General features: G+C 37.2%; 1 protein-coding gene across 1 annotated transcript; it reads right to left on the bottom strand.

Moving 5' to 3' along the window:
• Positions 1-665: 665 nt before the first annotated feature.
• LOC110443877 (peroxisomal acyl-coenzyme A oxidase 1-like) lies at positions 666-25930 on the bottom strand. The gene is made up of 15 exons (XM_021488313.1): positions 25634-25930; positions 24055-24211; positions 21817-21971; positions 19762-19869; positions 18838-18957; positions 18064-18179; positions 16848-17017; positions 15639-15801; positions 13234-13424; positions 12428-12592; positions 9993-10098; positions 8961-9107; positions 4973-5043; positions 4356-4491; positions 666-3363 (listed from the first exon to the last, which is right to left on the bottom strand). The coding sequence occupies exons 1-15, from the start codon at positions 25779-25781 to the stop codon at positions 3298-3300; spliced, it is 2019 nt and encodes a 672-aa protein (XP_021343988.1). The 5' UTR covers positions 25782-25930; the 3' UTR covers positions 666-3297.
• Positions 25931-26326: the final 396 nt, after the last annotated feature.

Raw genomic sequence — 26326 nt, forward strand, 5'->3', positions numbered from 1 at the left:
GGGGTTCTTTTTTAATCAATCTAAAAACGCAACATTTTTGCAGCGTAACACTGACAGAATAAGTAAATTATTAAGAATTTTTACGGAATGGAAAAATTGACCCCTGTGATCTTGATCATTTCAACCAAATTTAACGCACCGCGTAACAAATGTCATGACTGCTGTGTTGACCTTGTGGATCTGAATTTTCGGATACGTTTGTCTGATGTTACCTTGAACATGGGAGAAAGACGTTCATTTGAACAAACTTGATGGTCCCGAGTCTCCGCAATCTATATGTGAGGAAGTCGTTTGAAATGTTTACCGCATTTGACCTCTGACATAAAAAAATGGATCCGGGTAATGTATTATAGCAAAGTTAATATCCGTCAATCCCAGCAATCTACTACATGTCAATCATCAATATCAAGAGTCGTAGTCTTCACAAAGTCGTTTGATGTTCTACACACATTTGAGTGATGTGACATAGAGTGATTTCAGGTGCATATATTTGAACAAACCTGACAGACCTCCATCCCAAGACATTATGTCGGGTGAGTTAACCCTTTCACCACTGTAGACCATAATCGACTCATCCAGATGAATGTATGGTAGAGTCTACTCAAGTTACCTAGGGGTGAAAGGGTTAGATATCAAAATCTCAAAACAAGTAATTAAATTGATGTTTTTTATTGACATGATTATCTTCACAAATTAAGCAATGACTTTAACGATGAACACAGTTTAAAATTTAGAAGAAAATAAAAAGCAACAAAATTGTTTCATCTGCATAACAATAAAAATAATCATGAACAGAAAATAATTCCTGATATAATAAATCTGATTATAGTCATATATTTTGGTGACCAAATGAATTTAGATAAAAAATATAATTTCTCTACAACAATATACTGTAAGTAAGTGTTGTTTCCAATTAATTATGGTATACAATGTATATTTGGACATCTATGTAGTACATTTCGGATAGTGGTAGTTATTACATTCCGAAGGGATTGTATTCCCTGTGACATTTTCGTACCTCACCTAAGACTTGTTAGTTAAGTACATTTCACAAAAATACTTTTCTATATTAAGATTTTATACATATATATAAAAACACGTGGTTTCGAATAAAAACAGCCATTTTCAATTCACTCCAGGTGTTCTTGTTTTTTCGTGCTTTACATGTCTTAACTTGGAATCAGGCATTTAGTGGTAATTGTAGCATGTCAAATCCTAATATACACTAGTGGTTAGCCCATCAAAGACGGGGTGGGGGTGGGGCAGAAACAAGTCTGTATAGCAACACTGGTTATCAATGGTTCATGAAAATATTCAGGATATATATGTAATTTTAGTTACACAGTCAGAAACCTCTAAAAAATGCTGAGGCAGTGTCATCTGTGCATTGAACACTTTCCAATTAAGGTAACTAGTATTAAGTATCTAGTTGGTATTTATAAAATAACAACCTTTATCAGGAGATTAAATAAAGAAAAACTTGGTGATGGTTAACCATCTCGTTTTGCATCTTAATGAACATTAAGTACCTAATATGCCAACAAATTAAACATAAAAATGTTTACATGTCTTCAAGTTAATAAATATATATATATTCAATGCATTCAAGCTAAAATTGATTAATCCAAATTATTCCGTACAGCTAACACAAAAACATGTTAGAATGTTATGCCCTTTAATAAACCAAAAATGTCTTCATAAAACATATATAAATATCATAAAGGTATATACACATATATACTGAACAAAGGAATACAAATTCTTCTCAAATATTTTAAAATAAAATTGAGTGTGTCTGTGTACATTTTTTAACACTGGTATTTATGAGTTGCTGTTAAATGGCCATCTACATTATTGATGTAATTAATGTAAATGATGTTTCGACAGAGTCTTACCAGTGTTATTATAAGTGTTATTTATAGCTATCTTGTCGTGTCAAAAATTCTTTGTAAAAGAATCATTGATGACAGTTGCTGCAAAATTGTGTGGGCAGGACACTTCATCTTTGTGATGCCCTCCGAAGCTACATCAGCAGTAATGAGCAACAGGTTTGCTTTCGAGTTGAATAATACGAAATTACGGATATATTTCTACTTCCTGAACGTCATATCAGTAATATCGGTACCCCGCAATGAACAGGAATATAATAACATTAACATTCTATAAAATATGACTTATTATTTTAAAAACAATAAATGATACATGTATCTAGGCTAACCTGTTCCGGGAGTACGCAATCATTCTACATCAAAGTAGAGGAGAAAACGCATACAAAGTCTCTAGACACTACACCAAAGGAACACTGCTTCCTGAATTAGGAAGGGAATTTTGTAGATCTTGGTGTATGGTATGTTGGCTTTCTAACTTTCTGTACAATAACTGTTACTAGAGACATGGTCAGAATTTAGCACCTACAGTCAAGATATAATCCGTACATGTCTACTGTGAATGTAGTGAACTGGCTTGTACACTAATTTATACTGCAAAATTCGCTTTGTTTTCAGTATAATAGATATATTCCTATTGAGAATATGTACCTCTAGAGAGGGTCACCATTACCTGTTATTACTGCAATATTATACTGCAGACAACCTGTATTTTGTGCAGAGTTAATACAAATACCGTAAAAACCCATGTAATTTGCACACCTGTGTAATTTGCGCAGGCACTTTTTGAGGCTGAAAATCCCCAAAAAAGCTTCTACTCGAATATTTGTTTGCGCATTTCATTACTTAACCTGAGGAAATACAATCACAATAAATGTCTATCATAATATATTGATTGTTCATGTGAAACTTGAATTGGTGATCAATGACCATCATAAACATGAGAAATCAGTAATCTACAGTGAATGTTTTACTCCACATAAATGTATAAAAATACTGTATACCCAAAGAATTTCACCGAGTTCATTCTCTGATAACAAAATAGCCAAAGAATTTCACCGAGTCGATTCACCGATAACACAATACATCTAAGAGTTAATTTTGCCCTCAACCCATCCACCCCTATATACACATTTGAACTCCTCCAATTCAAAGGTTGGAATAGTTCATTATGAAATTTCAGGGGTGAATGAGTTAAATTGTGTGTATTGGTATTCATGCTGTACTGTGTACTAATATTATCAGAAATTATTCATTTACTCGTTATTACGTAATAAGGTGAAAATTATTTTGTGACAAGATATTAACTGGTATGAAGTTCCTCGAACAAATTCAAAATAAATTATATCCTAATGCTGATATCACAGATATTAGTTGAAATAGTTCTGTTGTGATACACACGAAAACAGCATTATAATTTCGACTGAGCTCCTTCCATTATCAAGTGCTTCAGGTACTTGTCATACGCAGGATCAACCTGTAACATACAGTAAACAAATCGGTATGAAGTGGAAATTGAGAAATGGTGATGATCAACAGCACAATTATTTACGTGAGTAGACATTCATGGTTCTACCAAGTAATAAACAAAATACTAAACAGGATCAACGTTAGAGACTAATAGAATCTCTCAAAACCTCGTGTTTGGCAACTTACAAATCTTTCCCAGGGGGCTGTGAGATTCCCCTATCTCACCCACCAGGGGGTGAATAATTCTTTTCCCCTTACCTTGTTCTCCCATTGTGTATCAGATACACAATGTAATGATAACGTTACATGCTAAATTCAGGGTTGACATGACGTTGATGGATTGTTGACGTGACCATTGTTATGAATAGGGGAATCCCCCTGTCTCAACCCTAGGGTGAGACAAGGAAATTTCACACCGGTAAAAGTGTGGATACACTTGTCCAGGGTAAGAAAAAAGGATATCTCACACTCGCCAAAGAGGTGAGAGATTCTATTAATCTTAGACTGCTAAAACACTCGGCAATCTTTATGTTTGGTAACTTAAGAATCTTCCCTTTGGGTTGAGATTACCCTATCTAACCTCCAAAAGGAGTAAAAGGCTAAGGTAAGAGACTATATTCCCTGTTTATTCGACAAACTGTTGAGAATGAGAGTGTCAGGGGGGTCCTTGTTATAACCTTGATACTCAATATTAAGGTTTTACTTTGGAGAAATGACATACATATTTCTTGCATAGCTGTGAGGTGTTCCCTGAAATAATATTGATAGAAATAAATGGTAAAGTGATAATGTATACCGTGAAATGTTCGCCACAGTTAATCTTTCGCCTATTTCGCCCTTCCCAATATCATGACATTTTAGTACACAACATGCGATATATAGTAATTACATGTGAAGGGCGAAATTAACACTGGGCGACCATGGATTTTATTGGCAAAGGGTGATTAATTGACTGGACGAAACCTTCCTTGTATACAGTACTCGTTCTATATCACGTACCTCTGTTTGATTCATCGGTTCCTTCAACGCAGCCTCGTACAACCGTTCATACGCACGCCCATCATAACATCCAATAGCTGACGACAGAGTCTCATCATGGAAGTCCAGCGCGTCCACCAATGTAACAGCATCAGGTCTAAAAAAATAGTATTCTGTTTGTCATTCTAACTCCCAGATGGATTGGTATTTACACAATGTACCATATTCACTGTAATTAGCGCCCAACCCCTTATAAATGACCCTCCCCTTTTTTCAGAAATTTTTGAAATAATATAAGTGCCTGCTCTCCAAAAACTTCTTTTCTGGCCTTTTCTGGCAAAAAGATAGTACTATATATAATTGATATCAGATGTAAAAGTTTCCCAATACTTTTTCACTGTGTTTAAGAAAAAGAAACCGAACATTTTTGAATTTCTCCTTGGGAATGTGTCTGACAGTTATGAAACACGCGGTGGAAATCAAGCTTGATTTTACTAGCAACTGACACAATCTATGTTTTGTTATCTCAATAACCCAATTTTTCAAGTACTTTGGGTGCTGATTACGGCAAATAGGATATGTTAAGTTATCTGCTATACAACTGAATGTAAGTTATTTCAGATACTTTGAGAACCTACCGTATCTCAGCAAGTAGTTGTAGCTCTAATTCTTGCAGCCACTGGAGCTGTTCCAGCCCAATAGCTTCAGCCTGAAAATATATTTTCATACATTGAAAAATTCTGACTAGTTAGTCTGGTGAAATTAGACACTGTATAATATATTACGATACTGTGAATGTACATACTTTAGAGGTAATTGTATTGTACAAAATTAAGATTGCTCAAACTGAAGTTGTCTATTGCATGTTTTGTGACTATGCTAATCTGTGGAAGTTTGATAATTGGTAAAATTTAAGTACATTAATCAATTTATACAGTACGAGACAACAGGACAGTCGCAACTGATATCTTAATGGTTATAGTTCTTCAAGTTGTTTATAAATACACTTTTGATAACCAACATTCTACAGGTAAACAACATATAACTACATGTTATTATATTTTACTTCTTAGGTACCAGCACATCATATTAGTTACTATGAAATCAGATATTTTCGTGGGGCCCAAATGTCTAGGTTTCACGACACAACGTCATTTCTTGGGTGCATGAATTAGTGGATTAAGAGTACCTCCAGGAAGTCTCCAGACAGAGTGTGATAATGTTACCTCCAGGAAGTCCCCGGACAGAGTGTAATAATGTTACCTCCAGGAAGTCCCCGGACAGAGTGTGATAATATTACCTCATGGAAGTCCTCGGACATAGTGTGATAATATTACCTCCAGTAAGACCCCGGACAGAGTGTGATAATATTACCTCCTGGAAGTTTCCGGACAGAGTGTGATAATACTACCTCCAAGAAGTCCCCAGGCAGAGTGTGATAATATTACCTCCAGGAAGTCCCCGGACAGAGTGTCATAATACTACCTCCAAGAAGTCCCCGAACAGAGTGTGATAATATTACCTCCAGGAAGTCCCCGGACAGAGTGTCATAATACTACCTCCAAGAAGTCCCCGAACAGAGTGTGATAATATTACCTCCAGGAAGTCCCCAGACAGAGTGTGATAATATTACCTCATGGAAGTCCTCAGACATAGTGTGATAATATTACCTCCAGTAAGACCTCGGACAGAGTGTGATAATATTACCTCCTGGAAGTTTCCAGACAGAGTGTGATAATACTACCTCCAAGAAGTCCCCAGACAGAGTGTGATTATATTACCTCCAGGAAGTCCCCGGACAGAGTGTGATAATATAACCTCCAGGAAGTCCCCAGACAGAGTGTGATAATATTACCTCCAGGAAGTCCCCGGACAGAGTGTGATAATATTACCTCCAGGAAGTCCCTGGACAGAGTGTAATAATATTACCTCCAGGAAGTCCCCGGACAGAGTGTGATAATATTACCTCCAGGAAGTCCCCGGACAGAGTGTGATAATATTACCTCCAGGAAGTCCCCGGACAGAGTGTGATAATATTACCTCCAGGAAGTCCCCGGACAGAGTGTGATAATATTACCTCCAGGAAGTCCCCGGACAGAGTGTGATAATATTACCTCCAGGAAGTCCCCGGACAGAGTGTGATAATATTACCTCCAGGAAGTCCCCGGACAGAGTGTGATAATATTACCTCCAGGAAGTCCCCGGACAGAGTGTGATAATATTACCTCCAGGAAGTCCCCGGACAGAGTGTGATAATATTACCTCCAGGAAGTCCCCGGACAGAGTGTGATAATATTACCTCCAGGAAGTCCCCGGACAGAGTGTGATAATATTACCTCCAGGAAGTCCCCGGACAGAGTGTGATAATATTACCTCCAGGAAGTCCCCGGACAGAGTGTGATAATATTACCTCCAGGAAGTCCCCGGACAGAGTGTAATAGTACTACCTCCAGGAAGTCCCTGGACAGAGTGTAATAATATTACCTCCAGGAAGTCCCCGGACAGAGTGTGATAATATTACCTCCAGGAAGTCCCCGGACAGAGTGTGATAATATTACCTCCAGGAAGTCCCCGGACAGAGTGTGATAATATTACCTCCAGGAAGTCCCCGGACAGAGTGTGATAATATTACCTCCAGGAAGTCCCCGGACAGAGTGTGATAATATTACCTCCAGGAAGTCCCCGGACAGAGTGTGATAATATTACCTCCAGGAAGTCCCCGGACAGAGTGTGATAATATTACCTCCAGGAAGTCCCCGGACAGAGTGTAATAATATTACCTCCAGGAAGTCCCCGGACAGAGTGTGATAATATTACCTCCAGGAAGTCCCCGGACAGAGTGTGATAATATTACCTCCAGGAAGTCCCCGGACAGAGTGTAATAATATTACCTCCAGGAAGTCCCCGGACAGAGTGTGATAATATTACCTCCAGGAAGTCCCCGGACAGAGTGTGATAATATTACCTCCAGGAAGTCCCCGGACAGAGTGTGATAATATTACCTCCAGGAAGTCCCCGGACAGAGTGTGATAATATTACCTCCAGGAAGTCCCCGGACAGAGTGTGATAATATTACCTCCAGGAAGTCCCCGGACAGAGTGTGATAATATTACCTCCAGGAAGTCCCCGGACAGAGTGTGATAATATTACCTCCAGGAAGTCCCCGGACAGAGTGTGATAATATTACCTCCAGGAAGTCCCCGGACAGAGTGTGATAATATTACCTCCAGGAAGTCCCCGGACAGAGTGTGATAATATTACCTCCAGGAAGTCCCCGGACAGAGTGTGATAATATTACCTCCAGGAAGTCCCCGGACAGAGTGTGATAATATTACCTCCAGGAAGTCCCCGGACAGAGTGTGATAATATTACCTCCAGGAAGTCCCTGGACAGAGTGTAATAATATTACCTCCAGGAAGTCCCCGGACAGAGTGTGATAATATTACCTCCAGGAAGTCCCCGGACAGAGTGTGATAATATTACCTCCAGGAAGTCCCCGGACAGAGTGTGATAATATTACCTCCAGGAAGTCCCCGGACAGAGTGTGATAATATTACCTCCAGGAAGTCCCCGGACAGAGTGTGATAATATTACCTCCAGGAAGTCCCCGGACAGAGTGTGATAATATTACCTCCAGGAAGTCCCCGGACAGAGTGTGATAATATTACCTCCAGGAAGTCCCCGGACAGAGTGTGATAATATTACCTCCAGGAAGTCCCCGGACAGAGTGTGATAATATTACCTCCAGGAAGTCCCCGGACAGAGTGTGATAATATTACCTCCAGGAAGTCCCCGGACAGAGTGTGATAATATTACCTCCAGGAAGTCCCCGGACAGAGTGTGATAATATTACCTCCAGGAAGTCCCCGGACAGAGTGTGATAATATTACCTCCAGGAAGTCCCCGGACAGAGTGTGATAATATTACCTCCAGGAAGTCCCCGGACAGAGTGTGATAATATTACCTCCAGGAAGTCCCCAGACAGAGTGTGATAATATTACCTCCAGGAAGTCCCCGGACAGAGTGTGATAATATTACCTCCAGGAAGTCCCCGGACAGAGTGTGATAATATTACCTCCAGGAAGTCCCCGGACAGAGTGTAATAATGTTACCTCCAGGAAGTCCCTGGACAGAGTGTGATAATATTATCTCCAGGAAGTCCCAGGACAGAGTGTGATAATATTACCTCCAGGAAGTCCCGGACAGAGTGTGATAATATTCCCTCTGGAAGTCCCTGGACAGAGTGTAATAGTACTACCTCCAGGAAGTCCCCGGACAGAGTGTGATAATATTACCTCCAGGAAGTCCCCGGACAGAGTGTAATAATGTTACCTCCAGGAAGTCCCCGGACAGAGTGTGATAATATTATCTCCAGGAAGTCCCAGGACAGAGTGTGATAATATTACCTCCAGGAAGTCCCGGACAGAGTGTGATAATATTACCTCATGGAAGTCCCCGGACAGAGTGTGATAATATTACCTCCAGGAAGTCCCCTGACAGAGTGTAATAATATTACCTCCAGGAAGTCCCGGACAGAGTGTGATAATATTACCTCCAGGAAGACCCCGGACAGAGTGTGATAATATTACCTCCAGGAAGTCCCCTGACAGAGTGTGATAATATTACCTCCAGGAAATCCCCGGACAGAGTGACGATGTAGTGGACTCCAAATAGACAGCACAGCTTGTCCAGAATCTTCCTTGCTGGAGGACTGACTTGTAAACTGGCAAGGCCTTCTATATAGCTCCTCATGGCCAGGTAGTAACAGTGGGCCTGTATATAGAAAAACGATTAATGTTAATAATATACAACATTTGATATAACGCCCTATCTAGCTAACATAAACCACTCTAAAGTGCTTTACAGTACATGTACATAGATATACAATTAATACAATTTGCATATACGTTAATTCTACACAATTTTGAAGAATTCGCAGGACCTACCTTATCAGGCGCTAGCTACTAGTCCTATGCCACCTGGCTAATATCTCCCTATGTGTGTATGCCTGCGTGCGTGCTGGAGATGTAATGTGTTCTGTTTGTACTGGGATTGTGCTTCCATTGACATCATTTATAGTGCCACCTCACTTGAATGCTACAGCACAGATACCGCAACATCCATCCCAGACCAATGTATACTCCACCTGGGTTGTTGGAGTTGTGTGGGCAGGAGAAAAACACTTTCTCTGAATATCCATGCATACAACAACTTCTGGGATCGAACCCCAGCCGTCTGCGTCATAATCTGGGCTTCGAGTAATTTGTGCATCTGCTGTATCGAACTGTTGCATCAAATGCATTTCACTGCAAGATATTTTTATCTGAAATTGTTTCTGATTTAGTAAGTGTGTAATTATAAATCAGACATTCTTATATTGTTTGTGTTTTATGTTCTATTAACAGGTTTATATGGTCATTCAAGGACTTGCCAGGATTTGGTGGTGGAGGAAAACTAGAGTGCCCAATGGCCAGTACCTGGCAACTGCCCCATGCACATAGACCTCAAACCTGTGACCCAGTTGCAGAAGGCTAGAGATCAAAGAGGGTCAGACGCCTTAACCACTCAGACACTAGAGTATTGTAATACATTTCCCATATGTGTAATTAGATGCACAAATACTATATAATGTTGACCATTGCTTAAAACATTACTGACCGTTGCCATCCTGACCAGAGGTTGGAGATTGTTGTTCATGTACACGGCCTGCTCCTTCCCAGACTCCATGTCTCGCTGTAACGCTTGAGCAACTTTTAAAACCATTCTGGAAAAGTTTTTAAAAGAAAGTTGTGTAACATTATGATATTCAATAATTTTTCATGTACTGTTTGAAATACTATTATAAAGTAGGAAATTACTGTGATTTTATCTTCAAATTCTGGTTGAGAAAAATTATGTCTTTTAATTTTTGCATTCAATTATATGTGTAGCGGAACTGGACAGAGTCAATCATTGGCGACCAGATAGCTCAATTGGTAGAGCATCCATCTACAGTCCAGAGGGTCCCAAGTTCAAACCCCGGTCCGGCCATTGCATTTCTCTTTCTCCTGTTGCATACCGGGTATGCTTGAAAATTACAGCTTGGCAGCTAATTAGTCGTATAACTATTATAAACCAGTCTGACTCCCGTTATTCTGAGTGGGTGCTTGTCTACACCTCCAAACCAGACAACTTACTGTACTTTTCAATATTTTTTATGTCTTTTATTTTGGTTGATTTGGTGCTTGGAGTGACTGAGCCAAAATAAAAACAAATTTCACAATGCCAAACATATGTCACTGCTACCTCCAGATTTCTGATGACTGTCTTACTACTCCATTTATCATGCACCAAAAAGTGACTTCCATGTTGTTGGTGGGTTTTTTTCACTTAAGCGACTGTTGGTGGTTTTTTTTGCTTAAGCGAAAAAGGTATAATTTTTTGTTATAAGATGTCAATAAAGGTATTTTCATCTGAAGTTGTCATAACTTTTCAATGTTTTCATATCCGTTCTTGTTTTAGTTGTGTTCAAGGGTATACAGATAAATGTCGTTGTAAATATGTGTTCTCCTGTTAATGTGACTGATGCCAGGGTGCAACGAAATACAAATGGCTGTATATACATGTAGATCTATGGAATCTGAAAATAACTGACATGTTTTCAGTACAATACCTGGGTAAACAAAAGCTATAGAGGATTGAAATCTTTCATATCTTGCTGCACGACTACTGTAACACAATGGACTGATGGAGCGACTAAAGGCATCAGAAAGCTCCAAATTATAGCACACAGGATCATCAGAAACGAAAATTTGATGTACCAAACTTTAACTAACCCATTTCGAGCAAAAAACGCCAAATTTTGGCAAGGCTAAACTATTCCAATGAATGGTTTGTTAATTTCATACACTCAAGAAGTTTGATGAAGATGAAAAAATTCAATGAATATTATTTTTTTACTTATATAATTAATCGTTTTAAATTTTGCATTCTAAATGGGGATCTGTCAAACCACCAAACAATATCAGAGATATATGACAGAGAATGATATACCTGTATGAGAGAGAATTATATTATACCTGTATGAGAGAGAATGATATAATTGTATGACAGAGAATGATATACCTGTATGAGAGAGAATGATATTATATCTGTAAGACGAGAATTATATACCTGTATGATGGAGAATGATATACTTGGAATGATATACCTGTATGACAGAGAGTTATATACCTGTATGACAGAGAATGATATACCTGTATGACAGAGAATGATATACCTGTATGACAAATAATGATATACCTGTATGACAGATAATGATATACCTGTAAGACAGAGAATTATATACTTGTATGACAGAGAATGATATACCTATATGACAGAGAATTATTTACCTCTATGACAAATAATGATATACCTGTATGACAGATAATGATATACCTGTATGACAGAGAATTATATTATACCTGTAAGACAGAGAATGATATACCTGTATGACAGAGAATGATATACCTGTATGACAGAGAATAATATACCTGTATGACAGAGAATTATATTATACCTGTATGAGAGAGAATAATATTATACCTGTAAGACAGAGAATTATATCATACCTGTATGACCGAGAATGATATACCTGTATGAGAGAGAATGACATCATAACTGTATAACAGAGAATTACATCATACCTGTATGAGAGGGAATACTATTATACCTGTATGAGAGGGATTACTATTATACCTGTATGAGAGAGAATTATATCATACCTGCATAAGAGGGAATACTAATATACCTGTAAGAGAGAGAAAATGGTATCATACCTGTATGAGAGGGAATACTATTATACCGATATCATACCTGTATGAGAGGGAATACTATTATACCGATATCATACCTGTATGAGGTGAGTTATCTCCCTTAGACTGCTAACCGCGCTGACAACATCCATGTGACATATCAGCGCGGTCTCTTCACATCCCGACATCAAACTGATAACACGCGAGTGATTTTCTCCGCATAGTCTTATAGATTTCAACTACATGTTGTGACGGTGTGTAACCACACTCCAAATTCACGACAATATCATACCTGTATGAGAGAGAATAATGTCATACCTGTATGCCCTTTTCTTATATACTTCACATAAGAAGTCTGGATTCCTACAGTCTACAGGCTTTTGTAGAGGACAAATATAGGAAGCTTCATTCATGGTCAGGTACTCGGTTGTTCCCGTGGTCTGCTGCCCGGTCAATGCCTTGGCAATCTGTTTCAGCAGGTATCTTGAAAAACAAGGACAATTTTTAAGAAAGTTTTACAGTGAAATCTGACTAACTTGTTGGTATAAAGACAGTTTCTGCTGTATATCAGTAAACAGTCAAAACAATATCACAATGACATATCAATAGGATAATTGTAATTTCTGTCTTTAGAAAATACATTGTTCATACCCTATCAAAAAGGAGATATTGGCACACCAAGTTTATCAACCCGGAATTGAATTAATACTGTCTTTGTACTAGTTGATCTTAAATCATTTCACTTATGATTTTATATGATTTTGACGCAGTTGTGTTTGAATATTTGATTTCAGTTTGCTAATATCTGATATTGTATCAGTTTAATTTGTTTTCAATTGGTTGCTGTAGAATCAATTGTCTTTTTCAGTCATTTGAATTCCAACTTATTTAATTTTGAGTCCATCGTTTTCCAATATCTGAATCTAAATTGACTCATATCTTATTTTCAATCAGTATATTTGTTTTTGAATAATTTATTTTGAATCCATTGCTTTTGTTTGGAATAATACTCAGCTAAAGTTTAATCAGGTGAGTCGTCAGAGTTCGAATCAGTTGAATTTAAAACGGTTGATTCTGAATGAGTAAATTTTAAATATTTGATTAAATATGATTCTGGACAATACCTGGCCACCTGTAGGTAAAGCACTGTGTTCTCCCCCTCCACAGTAGCAAGTGGAAAAGCCTCGCAAACCATGTCGGAGAGCCCCGAGGCTCGCAGGTAGCCATGACCACCGCACGACCGACGACAGATCTCCATGTTGTATGTTGTTATGTCTGTTATCAATGCCTTCATTCCAGATGACCAGGCATGCATCTTTGAAACAACATAGGAAAATCATGTTATCCCTAACAGAGGAATGATTATACCTAATAGAGGAATGTTTATACCTAATAGAGGAATGATTATCCCTAATAGAGGAATGTTTATACCTAATAGAGGAATGTTTATACCTAATAGAGGAATGATTATACCTAATAGAGGAATGTTTATACCTAATAGAGGAATGTTTATACCTAATAGAGGAATGTTTATACCTAATAGAGGAATGTTTATACCTAATAGAGGAATGTTTATACCTAATAGAGGAATGTTTATACCTAATAGAGGAATGTTTATACCTAATAGAGGAATGTTTATACCTAATAGAGGAATGTTTATACCTAATAGAGGAATGTTTATACCTAATAGAGGAATGTTTATACCTAATAGAGGAATGTTTATACCTAATAGAGGAATGTTTATACCTAATAGAGGAATGTTTATACCTAATAGAGGAATGTTTATACCTAATAGAGGAATGTTTATACCTAATAGAGGAATGTTTATACCTAATAGAGGAATGTTTATACCTAATAGAGGAATGTTTATACCTAATAGAGGAATGTTTATACCTAATAGAGGAATGTTTATACCTAATAGAGGAATGTTTATACCTAATAGAGGAATGTTTATACCTAATAGAGGAATGTTTATACCTAATAGAGGAATGTTTATACCTAATAGAGGAATGTTTATACCTAATAGAGGAATGTTTATACCTAATAGAGGGATGTTTATACCTAATAGAGGAATGATTATACCTTATAGAGGAATGTTTATACCTAATAGAGGAATGTTTATACCTAATAGAGGAATATTTATACCTAATAGAGGAATGTTTTTACCTAATAGAGGAATGATTATACCAAATAGAGGAATGATTATACCTCATAGAGGAATGTTTATACCTAATAGAGGAATGTTTATACCTAATAGAGGAATGTTTATACCTAATAGAGGAATGATTATACCTAATAGAGGAATGATTATACCTAATAGAGGAATGCTTATACCAAATAGAGGAATGATTATACCTAATAGAGGAATGTTTATACCTCATAGAGGAATTATTATACCTAATAGAGGAATGTTTATACCTAATAGAGGAATGATTATACCAAATAGAGGAATGTTTATACCTAACAGAGGAATGATTATACCTAATAGAGGAATGTTTATACCTAATAGAGGAATGTTTATACCTAATAGAGGAATGTTTATACCTAATAGAGGAATGATTATACCTAATAGAGGAATATTTATACCTTATAGAGGAATGTTTATACCTTATAGAGGAATGTTTATACCTAATAGAGGAATGTTTATACCTAATAGAGGAATGTTTATACCTTATAGAGGAATGTTCTGGTGATAGACAAAGTTGAACGACTGAATTACATTTGGTCTGTTTGTGTTATATGTCCTGTTAACAGCTATGGTCATTTAACTCATTCACCCCTGAAATTTCATAATTAACTTTTTCAACCTTTGAATCTGAGGAGGTCGAATGCGTCTTCAGGGGTGAATGAGTTAAGGACGTGCCAGGTTTTGGTGGTGGAGGAAAGCCGGAGTGCCCGGAGAAAAACCACCGACCTACGGCCAGTACCTGGCAACTGAATCCGTGACCAAGTGGTGGAGGGCTAGTGGTAGCAGAAAGTCAGACACCTTCACCACTTGGCCACCACGGCCCACAGAATTTTAGCATGCTAATTCATGTAAATGAGGATAATAAATCAAGTTATATGCTCAGACCAGTAATAAAGTATTACATTGTATATGTAATGGTTTATCACAATAGTTTGGTACTACTGTATAATACTAGTGCAATACTGTGTAATCATAAAATTTCTTGGGGGCCAAATCCTTTCGTGGTTTCCCGACAAAACACCATTTCGTGGGAACATAAATTTGTGGATTACCTGAGTACCCACTCAAATGGAGAATTGTTTTATATCAAACCTGTAATTACTTTCTGGATCTATGAATTGGTGGATGAAAATTACCTACGAAATCAATGAAATAAAAACAAAATAAAAAACACGAAAATTAGTGATTTCACAGTATAAATCAATATCAGGGATGGAAAATCACACCAGCTTGACATGGTAGATTTATTGCTAGGGTTAGAGAAAATTTTCAATATAAACTAGCTATATATAGTGACAGAGCCGGGTATTTGTCACATTTGTCCTGTCAATCACTACGTACCTCAGGAAGAGCCTTGGAGTTGCCGCTCTGCATGTCGACCAACATGGCCTTGTACTTGGCAGATAGGACCTTATGTATGAAGAAAAATCCATAACCACTCGCTAGGGTAGGGAACAACTTGTACTGCTGGGTCTGGTAATCCAGAACCTGGCTCTCCTCCTGTCTGTGTCACAAATATAAAGATATATATACTGTAGCACATATCACTGTACATAACTTATTGTTCCATACATATCATACTGTAACATACTTTGAAATTACTAATTTTTGAGGGTTTTTTAAATTTCGTTTATTATGCATGTTATCTTCATCCACGATTTCATAGGTCCACAAAGTAATTACAAGTTTGATATTAAGCTTTCTCCGTTTGAGTAGGTGCTCATAGCCCACAAAAATTCAAGTACCCACCAAATGGTGTTTTGTCGGCAGGAAACCACAAAATTTGGGCACCACAAAAATATCTCATTTCACAGTTTATACAAATGTACACTAAGGCCTAGTCTATCAGTGCCAAATATGTAACTCTGTATATGGCTCTGAATAATGTAATTAGTGTCAATCGAGATGCTTCTCTATAACTTTAATCTTAATTTCCTTTTCAAATATTTATCAGTGAAACACAAAACAGTGATTGTCTTGCAGAGATCTGCAGCAACAGCAATTAGTTAATGTAACACTTTCATGACAAAGAGTAAGACTATCTATAAATAAATCTTGACTCTATCTGCCAACAAATATGTTAAGACAGTTCACAGAAAACTGTATGCTTTTTTTTTTTTTTTTTTTTTTTTTTTTTTATATTTTATGAACATATATTTTTCAATCCTACTGGTGATGTATCAAACAGCTAGACAATAAATTTTTCCTCATTCACCCTCATAAGACTGATACCATGAGATAGTTCTCCAAAGCTTTACAAAATATCTATACTGAAAATGAGGAAATTTTCATGCGTGGAAATATTATGATCCTTAAAACTAATTACTGTATGGAAATTTTTATGCTTGCAATAGTTCTAAAATTGATGTATTCTATATATCTATAATCTGTACCGGTACTTAAATATTTGTGTGTGGATATTTTCGAGCTAATTTACTCAACGCAAAAAAAACCCACATAAGCATTTCCGCACAGCAGAAATTTTCACTTTTACTGTATTCCCCCAAAAATGCCTTACAGTTTAATTTGACATATCTCGTTAATGCTGACCCTGGCGCTAGTGAAGACTGGCGGCGGACACTGCTGTACCGGATGGCTGCAGTTGCAGCAGCAGAGATAGCACCAAAGGACCAGCTCAAGATCATCACCCGCACATAGATCATGGTCGCGTAGTTAGCCTTGTTTGGGCCAGAGGTCAGGAACTTTCCCGCTCGTGTTACCTGTAAACGAGAATTCCATGAAAGTGGATGGTTACCTGACCAGCTAAGGTTGAATGATGTCTTATTGATTTACCCGTGTTGGAAGAATACAATATTAGACATTTCCATTGTTTATTTATCAAATAAAAGCAGCTTCATTAAATATTTCCAAAGTTGTTTTGGCAACAAGTTTGAATGAGGGGCATTGGTAAAAAGAAAACCGGGCAAGTTTCATGAAAAACTGATAATTCATTTAAAAATAGCTTGAATCCATCAGACTCTGAAGCAGGAATAACTAGGAACTATGGGGATCATGTAAATTACCAAGGGTGTACAATTATATTTTTGAGTACTAGCCAGCAGGCAAAGTTTGCAAATTTCTACTAGCCCAAGCTATATCCTCCAAGCAAATATTGAAAATGTTCACTACCCCTGACATAAAATCTACTAGCCCTAGGCATAGGCTACTGGAATTCCCCAAAATTGTACACCCCTGATCATGAAAGTCAAGACCAGGGCCCGTAGTCACGAAACCGTTCTCATGCTCAAGCATGGATTCTGTGCTCAAAGCTACTTTCTTGCCGCTGGTTTAAAATCATGTTACACGGTCAAACGTCAAGTTTACACATAGAAAATGGTATTCATCCCTAAGACTCTCCCCAATTCTTCCAGATCATTGACAAAATGTCATTTTTCTTAAATTTATCACTGGAATAAGAAATTGGGCTTGAGCACACAATTAGACTTTGAGCATTAGAACGGTTTCATGAATACATGAAATCGTTCTCATGCTCAAGCATGGATTTTATGCTCAAGCCTAATTTTTTGTTCCCATTATAAATTTATAAAGATATCTTATTTTGTCAATGATTTTGGGAGAAAATTAAGAGACTTAAAGCCAAATACTGTTCTCAATGTTTACATTTGACTTTTTGATTGTTTGGCAAGATTTAAGCGACTTACAAGAAAATTGGTTTTAGCACAGAATCCATGCTTTAGCACGAGAACGGTTTCATGAATACGGGCCCAGGTGTGACATCAGGTATGTCGTTGGTGTTATACTGTACCTGTGCATTCTTCATCAGCATGTTTTCTCGTGGGATCCTGACATTGTTGAGGAAGAGGAAGCCATTGTCGTTATGATTACTTCCCATCTTCTGTCCAATCACACCCAACTTGATACCTACAACACAACAATCACTACATGACGGGAAGTTACAGGTCACAAAACTGACGTATTATACCTCACCTTTATCACAGCGTGTCTGATTGGGTAACATTGATCACATGACAGGGTAATAAAACATCATCTCGCCCTCACAGACTTGAGTTCCCTGATCATATTTCCCTTATTTAGAACCTCTGTAGAAAAAATGGGCAAGAGCCACTACAACCGAGTTATGAATGACGGAAGCAGACGACAACAATTAATGACACGTCCATGCCAGACATATTTCGTCTTTGCGTATTGCAGAGTTATCTTCTCTTGGGAGCAGGTATTGATTGTTACGTTACTTGTTTGTGAGAGTAACGTCATCAATTTTTGAGAAAACGACATAATTTTCTGAAACAAACCAATGACGTAACAATCAACACCTGCTCCTAAGAGAAGATAACTCTGCAATACGCAAAGACGGAATACAGTGAAAGAGATGGGAGAATAATAAGCATACCCTACCTTGAGGGTGTTACAGGGTATGGCAGAGAAATCTCCATCTGGAGGGGTGATTGCTTGGAAGTCTATCCCAAGGCTCTAAGGGAACATTTTTTCACCTTACCTAAATACATTTTTAAAATTGATTAATGGAATGAATTCCATAGGACTATCCAGTGCTACCTACCTGGCATTGGTGTGTGGTCCACCAAACTCCTGATCTGTACCATGAACGGATGCATGCCACATTTCTTGCTGTCCACAACCAGCTGAGCAAGCACAATGGCATGGTTGCTGGTTTTTCCCACTATAATATTGAAACAAGTTAGATAGTTAGATAGAAGTCTAAACACTGTCCATTAACACAACAAGGAAACACATGTGGACTTACAGTAGAAACATGGGTAAACATTAGATGTGCCAATTGTAGAGAGAGAATTCTCTTCATTTATATAACAATTGATTCTTTATACCCAAGGATGATTATAATATCATCAACTGTTCAGGAGGAGTAGGCTTGTAAAGACTGTACCAAAATGCCCAAATTACCCCCATTATGGGCTCAGCTCTCAGGGGATCAACACCCTTCCTTTTCTCAATAATTGATTTCCCAGGGCTCGAAAATGCTCCGTAAGAAATTTTGTTTAAAATCCATTATTGTGTATGGTTAGGGTGATCATCTTGACCATTTTTATTATTTAACCAAAGTTATAAATCCTCAGGGGCAGAGCCGGACCCTCGAGTCAATTCTGGTAGCATGATTTTGTTCGTCAGGTACAATGTATATGGTTACCTAGGACAGGGTAGCAATCTCAACCGTTTCCAAGTTAAAGCATATCAACATCCCTTTCTAGTCCTGCTTATCAGCCCTACATAGGTCTGTCCCTCAAATGGTACAGTTTTTATTTATTTCAACAATCCAATGATACCTAAGTATCAGTCAGCACACACCAGTGATCGTCAATGTATTCCATAATGACATCACAATCATCACATCAAACTAATGGCCTTGTTACACACAAATGAGGTTTATACACTGGCAATGCAAAGCAAACATTAATATAAACCAATATCTAATGATCACTTAACAGATCCAACAGGATGTACTTACAGGAGCCAGGCCACCACTTAATTGAGGACAGCTTGGGTGTACTCAAGACAAACTCATCTGTAGCTTTATCGTACGTGGCTGTAGTCTCCAACTCCATCAGATTCGTTCCTCAAGACAGAAAGTATGGACAAAAGATGAGCATGCTCATAGACAATCTGGTAATACTAAACAGTGCTTCTATTGTTATCAAATTTAAAGCAATTTAAAAAGAATTATACAGGGTTAGACACTTATCACTATTTTTTCAGAAAATTTACTTTGCAGACATACAAAACTAGAACACAGACAGGTCAGTGAGGGCCCCGTCTTGTGGCAATATATCCGCCATAATCATAAAGAAGCAATCTGCCCATATAGCTGAGCTTCACGTCTGATATTTGGACTTCAAAAAGAATCGCAAGGAAGCAAAATATACATTTAACATGTACTATGATGTGAGTCTTGTTTCCTTCCACCTCTTTATTTGCTAGGCTAACAGAAATGTAAATACTGGTGCAATACTCATTTATAAGCTTTGATATGTTTTATTTCACTTTAAATACCTCCTCCATCAAGAGCCAGGGTCAAAGACAGAGATCCACTTTGTTTTTGACCTTTGGACCCAAATGACCTTGACCTTTAACCCAGTGACCCTGATCTTTGGTCAGTTGACTTATTCTTTGATTCCGACCAACTTTGCTTCATAATATCATTACAAAATGTTCATCAGTGAAAAATACAAAACTTGGCCTTGACCTTGAACCTTTGGACCCCGTAACCTTGACCTTAGGTCATTTGACTCGGTGTTATGTTCTGAACAACTTTGCTTCATAATAACATAAAAATAATGTTCGTCAGTAAAAAGATTCAATATTTGACCTTGACATTGACCCAGTCACCTAGACCTTTGGTCAGTTGACTCCTTGTTTAATTCTGACCAACATTGCTTCATAGTGTCATAAAAAAATGTTCATCAGGGAAAAGATACTAAATTTGACCTTGACCTTTGACCCAGTGACCTTGACCTCTGGTCTGTTGGATCCTTGTTTAATTCTGACCAACATTGCTTCATAGTGTCATAACAAATATGTTCATTAGTGAAATGATACTAAATTTGACCTTGAACTACTGACTTTGACCATAAGTCAGTTGACTCTTTGTGGAATTCCGACCAACTTTGCTTCATAATGTCATAACAAAATGTTCATCAGGGAAAAGATATAAAATTTGACCTTGACCTTTGACCTTTGGTTAATTGACTCCTTGTTTAATTCTAAGCAACATTGCTTCAAAGCATCATAAAGAAATATTCACCAGTGGAAAGATACAATATTTAACCTTGACCTTTGATCCAATGACCTTGACCTTTGTTCAGTTGACTCCTTATTTAATTCTGACCAGTATTACTTCATAGTGTCATAACAAAATGTTCATCAGTGAAAAAATGCAAAAATAGACCTTGACCTTTGAACCTTATGACCTTGACCTTTGACCTCGACTTTTTACCTCAGTGTCTCTTTGTTTAATTTCGACCAACTTTGCTTCATAATTTCATAAAATGCTCATTAGTGAAAAGCTACAAAATTTGACCTTGACCTTTGACCTAGACCTCTGACCCGATGACCTTGACCTTCGGTCAGTTAACTCCTTGTTTAATTCTGATCAACTTTGCTTCATCATGTCATAACAAAATGTTCATCAGTGAAAAGATGCAAAATTTGACCTGGACCTTTGAACCTTGACCTTTGACCTTGACTTTTTACCTGAGTGTGTATTTTTGTGAACTGAACATCTTGACCAAGTTTCATGTAAATCGGTCTATTAATACCAAAGTTATTAGCCAGGAACAAAATTTGTGGACGGACAGACAGACAGACAGAAAGTGATTTCTAGAGGGCACCCGTATCTCCGATATGGGGCACTAATTATATTAACTTTAAACTTTATTTCCATTCTAGATAATTGACTTCACACCACTTTAACCCTTCTAACTGGTATTTATTGTTAAATCTGTCAAAATCAATCTAGTTATACTGTTACACATGCATAAAGACAACAGTCAATAAACCAGTTTACCATGTCCTAATTCTGTCTGAGCGTAGGTGCCAACCATATGGTACCTCCTGGCAAGTGGCAGCCATCGGGCCTTTTGGTCGTCTGAGGCTAACCTCTCCAACGCAGGCAAGAACATAGAATGATGAAGTGACAAGCAGTTCTGGTCACGGATTAACCTGTACAGAAATTAAATGAAACCACATTGTAATTCTGAGACAACTGAATGACCCTATAGCTTTCTTTTTTGTTCCAGTTTTGAGGAAATAAATCTAGGTGAGCTCTAGTTGATGTATTACTGTACAAACGTTCATTGAGCAAATTTCAGTTTGAATTGCAAATATCATCTAACTCTGTGCTGCATATAAATCAGTGTCAGACCTGGCCCCGGAATCTCGAAACTTCTTAAACCCATTCTTAGTGCTTAACCTTAAGCATATGCTTAACTTTAAGCATATACTTAAAAAAATGTATCTCAAAGGTTCTTAAACCATTCTCAATTCTTAACTTTAAGCATATGCTTAACTTTAAGCATATACTTAAAAAAAGTTTATCTCAAAGGTTCTTAAGTATGCATTCTCAATTTTTAAGTTGAGAACGGGCTCAATATTTGAGAATGGTAAGGAGCATGCTTATATATTTAAGAACGTGCTTAAATACACAAAATGGCCAACTGTAATTGTCTTATAAGTCATGAAATTCAGCCGCTAGAAATGAGAAAGGAGACGAAAGGCACAGTGTTTATCGTTATTTTTCATTTATTTATTTATTTATTTATAATTAGCCAACACTTTGGATATAATTAGAAAACCAGCATTTGGGGCCATTCAATACAGTCTTCTATCACAGGATGACCATAAAATCAGACATTGGCAAATAACTGATATGGCCTATTCGGTTATGGGGAAAAGGAAAATTTTACCAGAGGATTTGGGGCAGGTTCTGACCCCACCCGAGTGTAAAATTTTCATATCGCGAATACATGCATAATGATAGGCACCTTTCCTCAAATATTTCTTACCCAGGAAATATTTCTTAAAGGAAATGTTGTAAATGCAACAATTAATGTCATAGCATTTCTTATTACATTAGCAATCTCGTTACAACCTGTTAATATCGTTCCACACATTTAAAACTAGGTCATTGCTTTGTTAATGAGAGAAGCATTACATAAATTGTAGTTATTGTTGTTAATTGTTTGATTACCGAACTGACCGATTAACCGGTTACTCGGTCAGAAGATTTTTCGAGTAACCGGTTAGTAAATTTGTCTGGTTTGACAACCCTAATTTTAACATTATAGTGAACACGTTAAAATGACTTTTTTTCTTCAAATTTAACCCAATAGGCTTCTGTACCAGACATTTTCATTTGAAGTGTGGAACCTTTTTTTATCCCCTCCCATGGGGAGTGGTGGTGGTGTAATGGGTAAGGGGGTGTTTTGTTCCGTGCGTACATATTTATCACCTTTTTTCATCGCTCTATTGAATTCATATCTGAACATATGAACAATACCATTGTATAAAAAGTGTCCAGTCATGGTTCTAATGAATCGTCATAAATAAATTTAATCAGTTTAGGATAATTATTCAATATTTTCTTTTAATCTCTAACATTCAATAATATGTCTGTCATAACAACAAAAATGGTGTCAACTGTTTTTTAATATACAATTTAGCTTGAAAACTTAAATATGGTTTTCAATGCACTGCAAAAGAAGTGCGGGAGTATCTATCCTAGTTAATTCCCGAAGTATTTCATACACTGATATTACCTTTTTCATTAAAGAGTTCCAAATAGGGTCCCTTATGTATCAACAAACACATTCTTAGTTAAGTACGTTCTCAAATGTTTAAGAACGCCTTCGAGATACACCAATTTGAGAAATTCTCAGCTAAGTACGTACTTAGCTTAAGAATGGAATGTTAAGAATTGAGAATTAAGAAGTTTCGAGATTCCGGGGCCTGATCTGATTTAGATTACAATCGAGGGTGTTATTACAATAACTAATCATATATTAATATTCCTTGCATATAAAATAGCAAGACTTTTGGGAACTACATACATTCATACCACTATAATCAATTTCATTCAGGAGTACAGGTTCGGAAATAGGGCCTTGTCCTAACTTACTAATATAGATTAGTCTTAGCAGGTTTTCTTTTTCTTTCTTTCTACTTCTATGTTTGTTTCATTCGTTCGTTTCTTCCAACAATGATATTTCATTCATAGATTCATTCTAAAACTTTTTACAGTGATCACCTCAGTGCTAATAGCAAGTCGTCCTCGCTCCATTTCTGATCCTGCTTCAGGCGGAAGAGTTTGACTGAGCGGGCCATGGTGGCGGAGTAAAGGTCTGATGTTGATAGGTATATGTTGTCACGCAGACAAAACAACGGATCACTGAACAGCAGGTTCTCTGAAAGTCAACATCACACTAATAATTAAGGCAATGTTTGAGTGGGAAATTTCAAGTTCTGGATGTTCAAATGGCAATGGGATGACCAAGCCTCGGTTGTGAATGGATTTTTTTTTTCTTAGACAGAGACTTTGAAAAAGGAGGGAGGAATGTAACGGAACCGGACTTGGTCAATCACCCTTGACCAGAAAGCATAATTGGTTAAGAGTTTAAGATTTGGAAAGCTCTGGGTTCAAAACCCAGTTAGGCCATGTATTTTACTTCTTCTGTTACAGTACTAGTGGTGCCTGTAACAAACCATTGTTTTAAGCACTTGGTGTTTGCTTGACAAGGGGATACTCAATCCTGGGTTGGAAACAAGGTGTCTTTGGGGATGAAGACCTAGAATAAGTATGAAGATATGAAGTGGAACTTGACTTGGTCAATCGCCAGCGAACAGGTAGCTCAATTGGTCAGAGCATCCATCTAGAATTTGGAGGTCCCGGGATTCAAATCCCGGTCTGGCTCTGTTGTTTTCTTCTCCTCTTTGCATTTTAAAACCATCAAATCGAGAGATTACCCTATGACCCATCTCCCATTTTTCTTATTTGGAAAAATAATTGAATGTTAAAGACTTTGAAAATATAATGCATTTTCAAATATTCATAATTAGAAAATAGTCAGTTAAGTGGATTTGTGTCAACTATACTAAGGTATCTACATTTATCATAAGATCTTGACTGATTTTATGTAATGAATAATGTTCAACTTATATGATTATATTTAGTAGACTAACTGTCATATTTTATTGGATTATCAATTAATATTGGTATTGCGTTTGCTGATATCTTTAGCATATCTATTTTAATGCAAAACCCTTAAAAAATGAGTTTTTGATTGTTAAATAAAAGATAAGGGTATTTGAATATGACTTGCCAAGGGGTTGACATTTAGGGTGACTACATTTGTATTACATCTTTTAGGGGGCTTGCTGAACCTTAAGAACATCTTAAGTTCATTGAAGAGATATGAACCTGTTTCATAATGCAGCAATTAGGAAAGGTTATTCTATCTCATTCTAAAATGTATCAATCAATGGGTGCTGATTGCTGTGATAAAAAAAGTTTGTAATGGACTTTGGACCCTACAGTATGACTGTCTACAAGAATCGTGCTGGATCGTGACCCTTGACAGGTAAATATGCCTTATATGGAAATGTGTAGTCAGGTAGCTGTACGGTATATTGCATCAGAAATACAATATATATGTTTTTTGTATTAACAAAAGAATATTAGAAGTGTTCCAATTTTAGACCTTCATTCTCTCTCTACAAACTTTAAAATCGTGTACATGGGGTCGAAACTGAGAAGAAAACTTACAGGACGGTCATTACAGGGAACGTTGGTCATCATGACATATTGTTCCAAAGGAAAAGTATATTACCCAGTTCTTTTCGGCGAGTAGTCCTTTCTTTTCCGCCATCGAAAATATGAGTCAATTCCAGAGGATCGAATGTTGCCTTCAGTCTTTCTCTCGCGATATCAGGATTTATCGCATTGGACTCCATTCCTGCCATCACCTCGTTCGCCATTTTGAAAGACTGTGGTCACATGACAAATCACATGACGACCCTAAATTTAGTCCTAAATATTTCCCGCCCTTTATATAAAACGGAAGCAGTAATTATTGAGCGCTCAGACAGAAACTTCATCTCAGGTCAGAGACGACCTAAACAGGAAGAAAATACGTAGATTTTGAATTTAAAACCGGCCTGAAATTCTATAGTCCTTATCTTCAAGTTGTTAATTAGCCTACTGGAGTTCAGGAACAATTTGATGTTTTGGGAATTTTCCTTAACTTCAGGCAGCAATTTTTACTTTGGAAAAACTGGGGCCAGATATTCATGTCAGCCAAGGATGTATTCGGTTTAAAAAAATAACAAAAAGTAGAAAACAAATTAAATACCAACATTTCTTGGTTTAAACGTAAATGTGATGCTAAGAAAATGTACAGAGGAAATGAAACCTTGAATATCACTGTAGATACCAATACCCGCTTATCAGGGTATAACATCTTCTTTCAGACTCTTTGCAGATGATACCATCATGTATCTGACAGTTACATCTCAGAGAGACG

This window comes from Mizuhopecten yessoensis, unplaced genomic scaffold (genome assembly GCF_002113885.1).
Source record: "Mizuhopecten yessoensis strain PY_sf001 unplaced genomic scaffold, ASM211388v2 scaffold716361, whole genome shotgun sequence".
NCBI classification, from domain to species: Eukaryota; Metazoa; Mollusca; class Bivalvia; order Pectinida; family Pectinidae; genus Mizuhopecten; species Mizuhopecten yessoensis.

Coding starts and splice junctions, on each gene's coding strand:
- LOC110443877 (XM_021488313.1), bottom strand. CDS start 25,781: ATGGCGAACGAGGTGATGGCAGGAATGGAGTCCAATGCGATAAATCCT. Junction 18,180..18,837: donor GGACCACACACCAATGCCAG/GTAGGTAGCACT, acceptor GTTGTGTTGTAG/GTATCAAGTTGGGTGTGATT. Junction 12,593..13,233: donor CTTTACCTACAGGTGGCCAG/GTATTGTCCAGA, acceptor TTGTTTTTCAAG/ATACCTGCTGAAACAGATTG.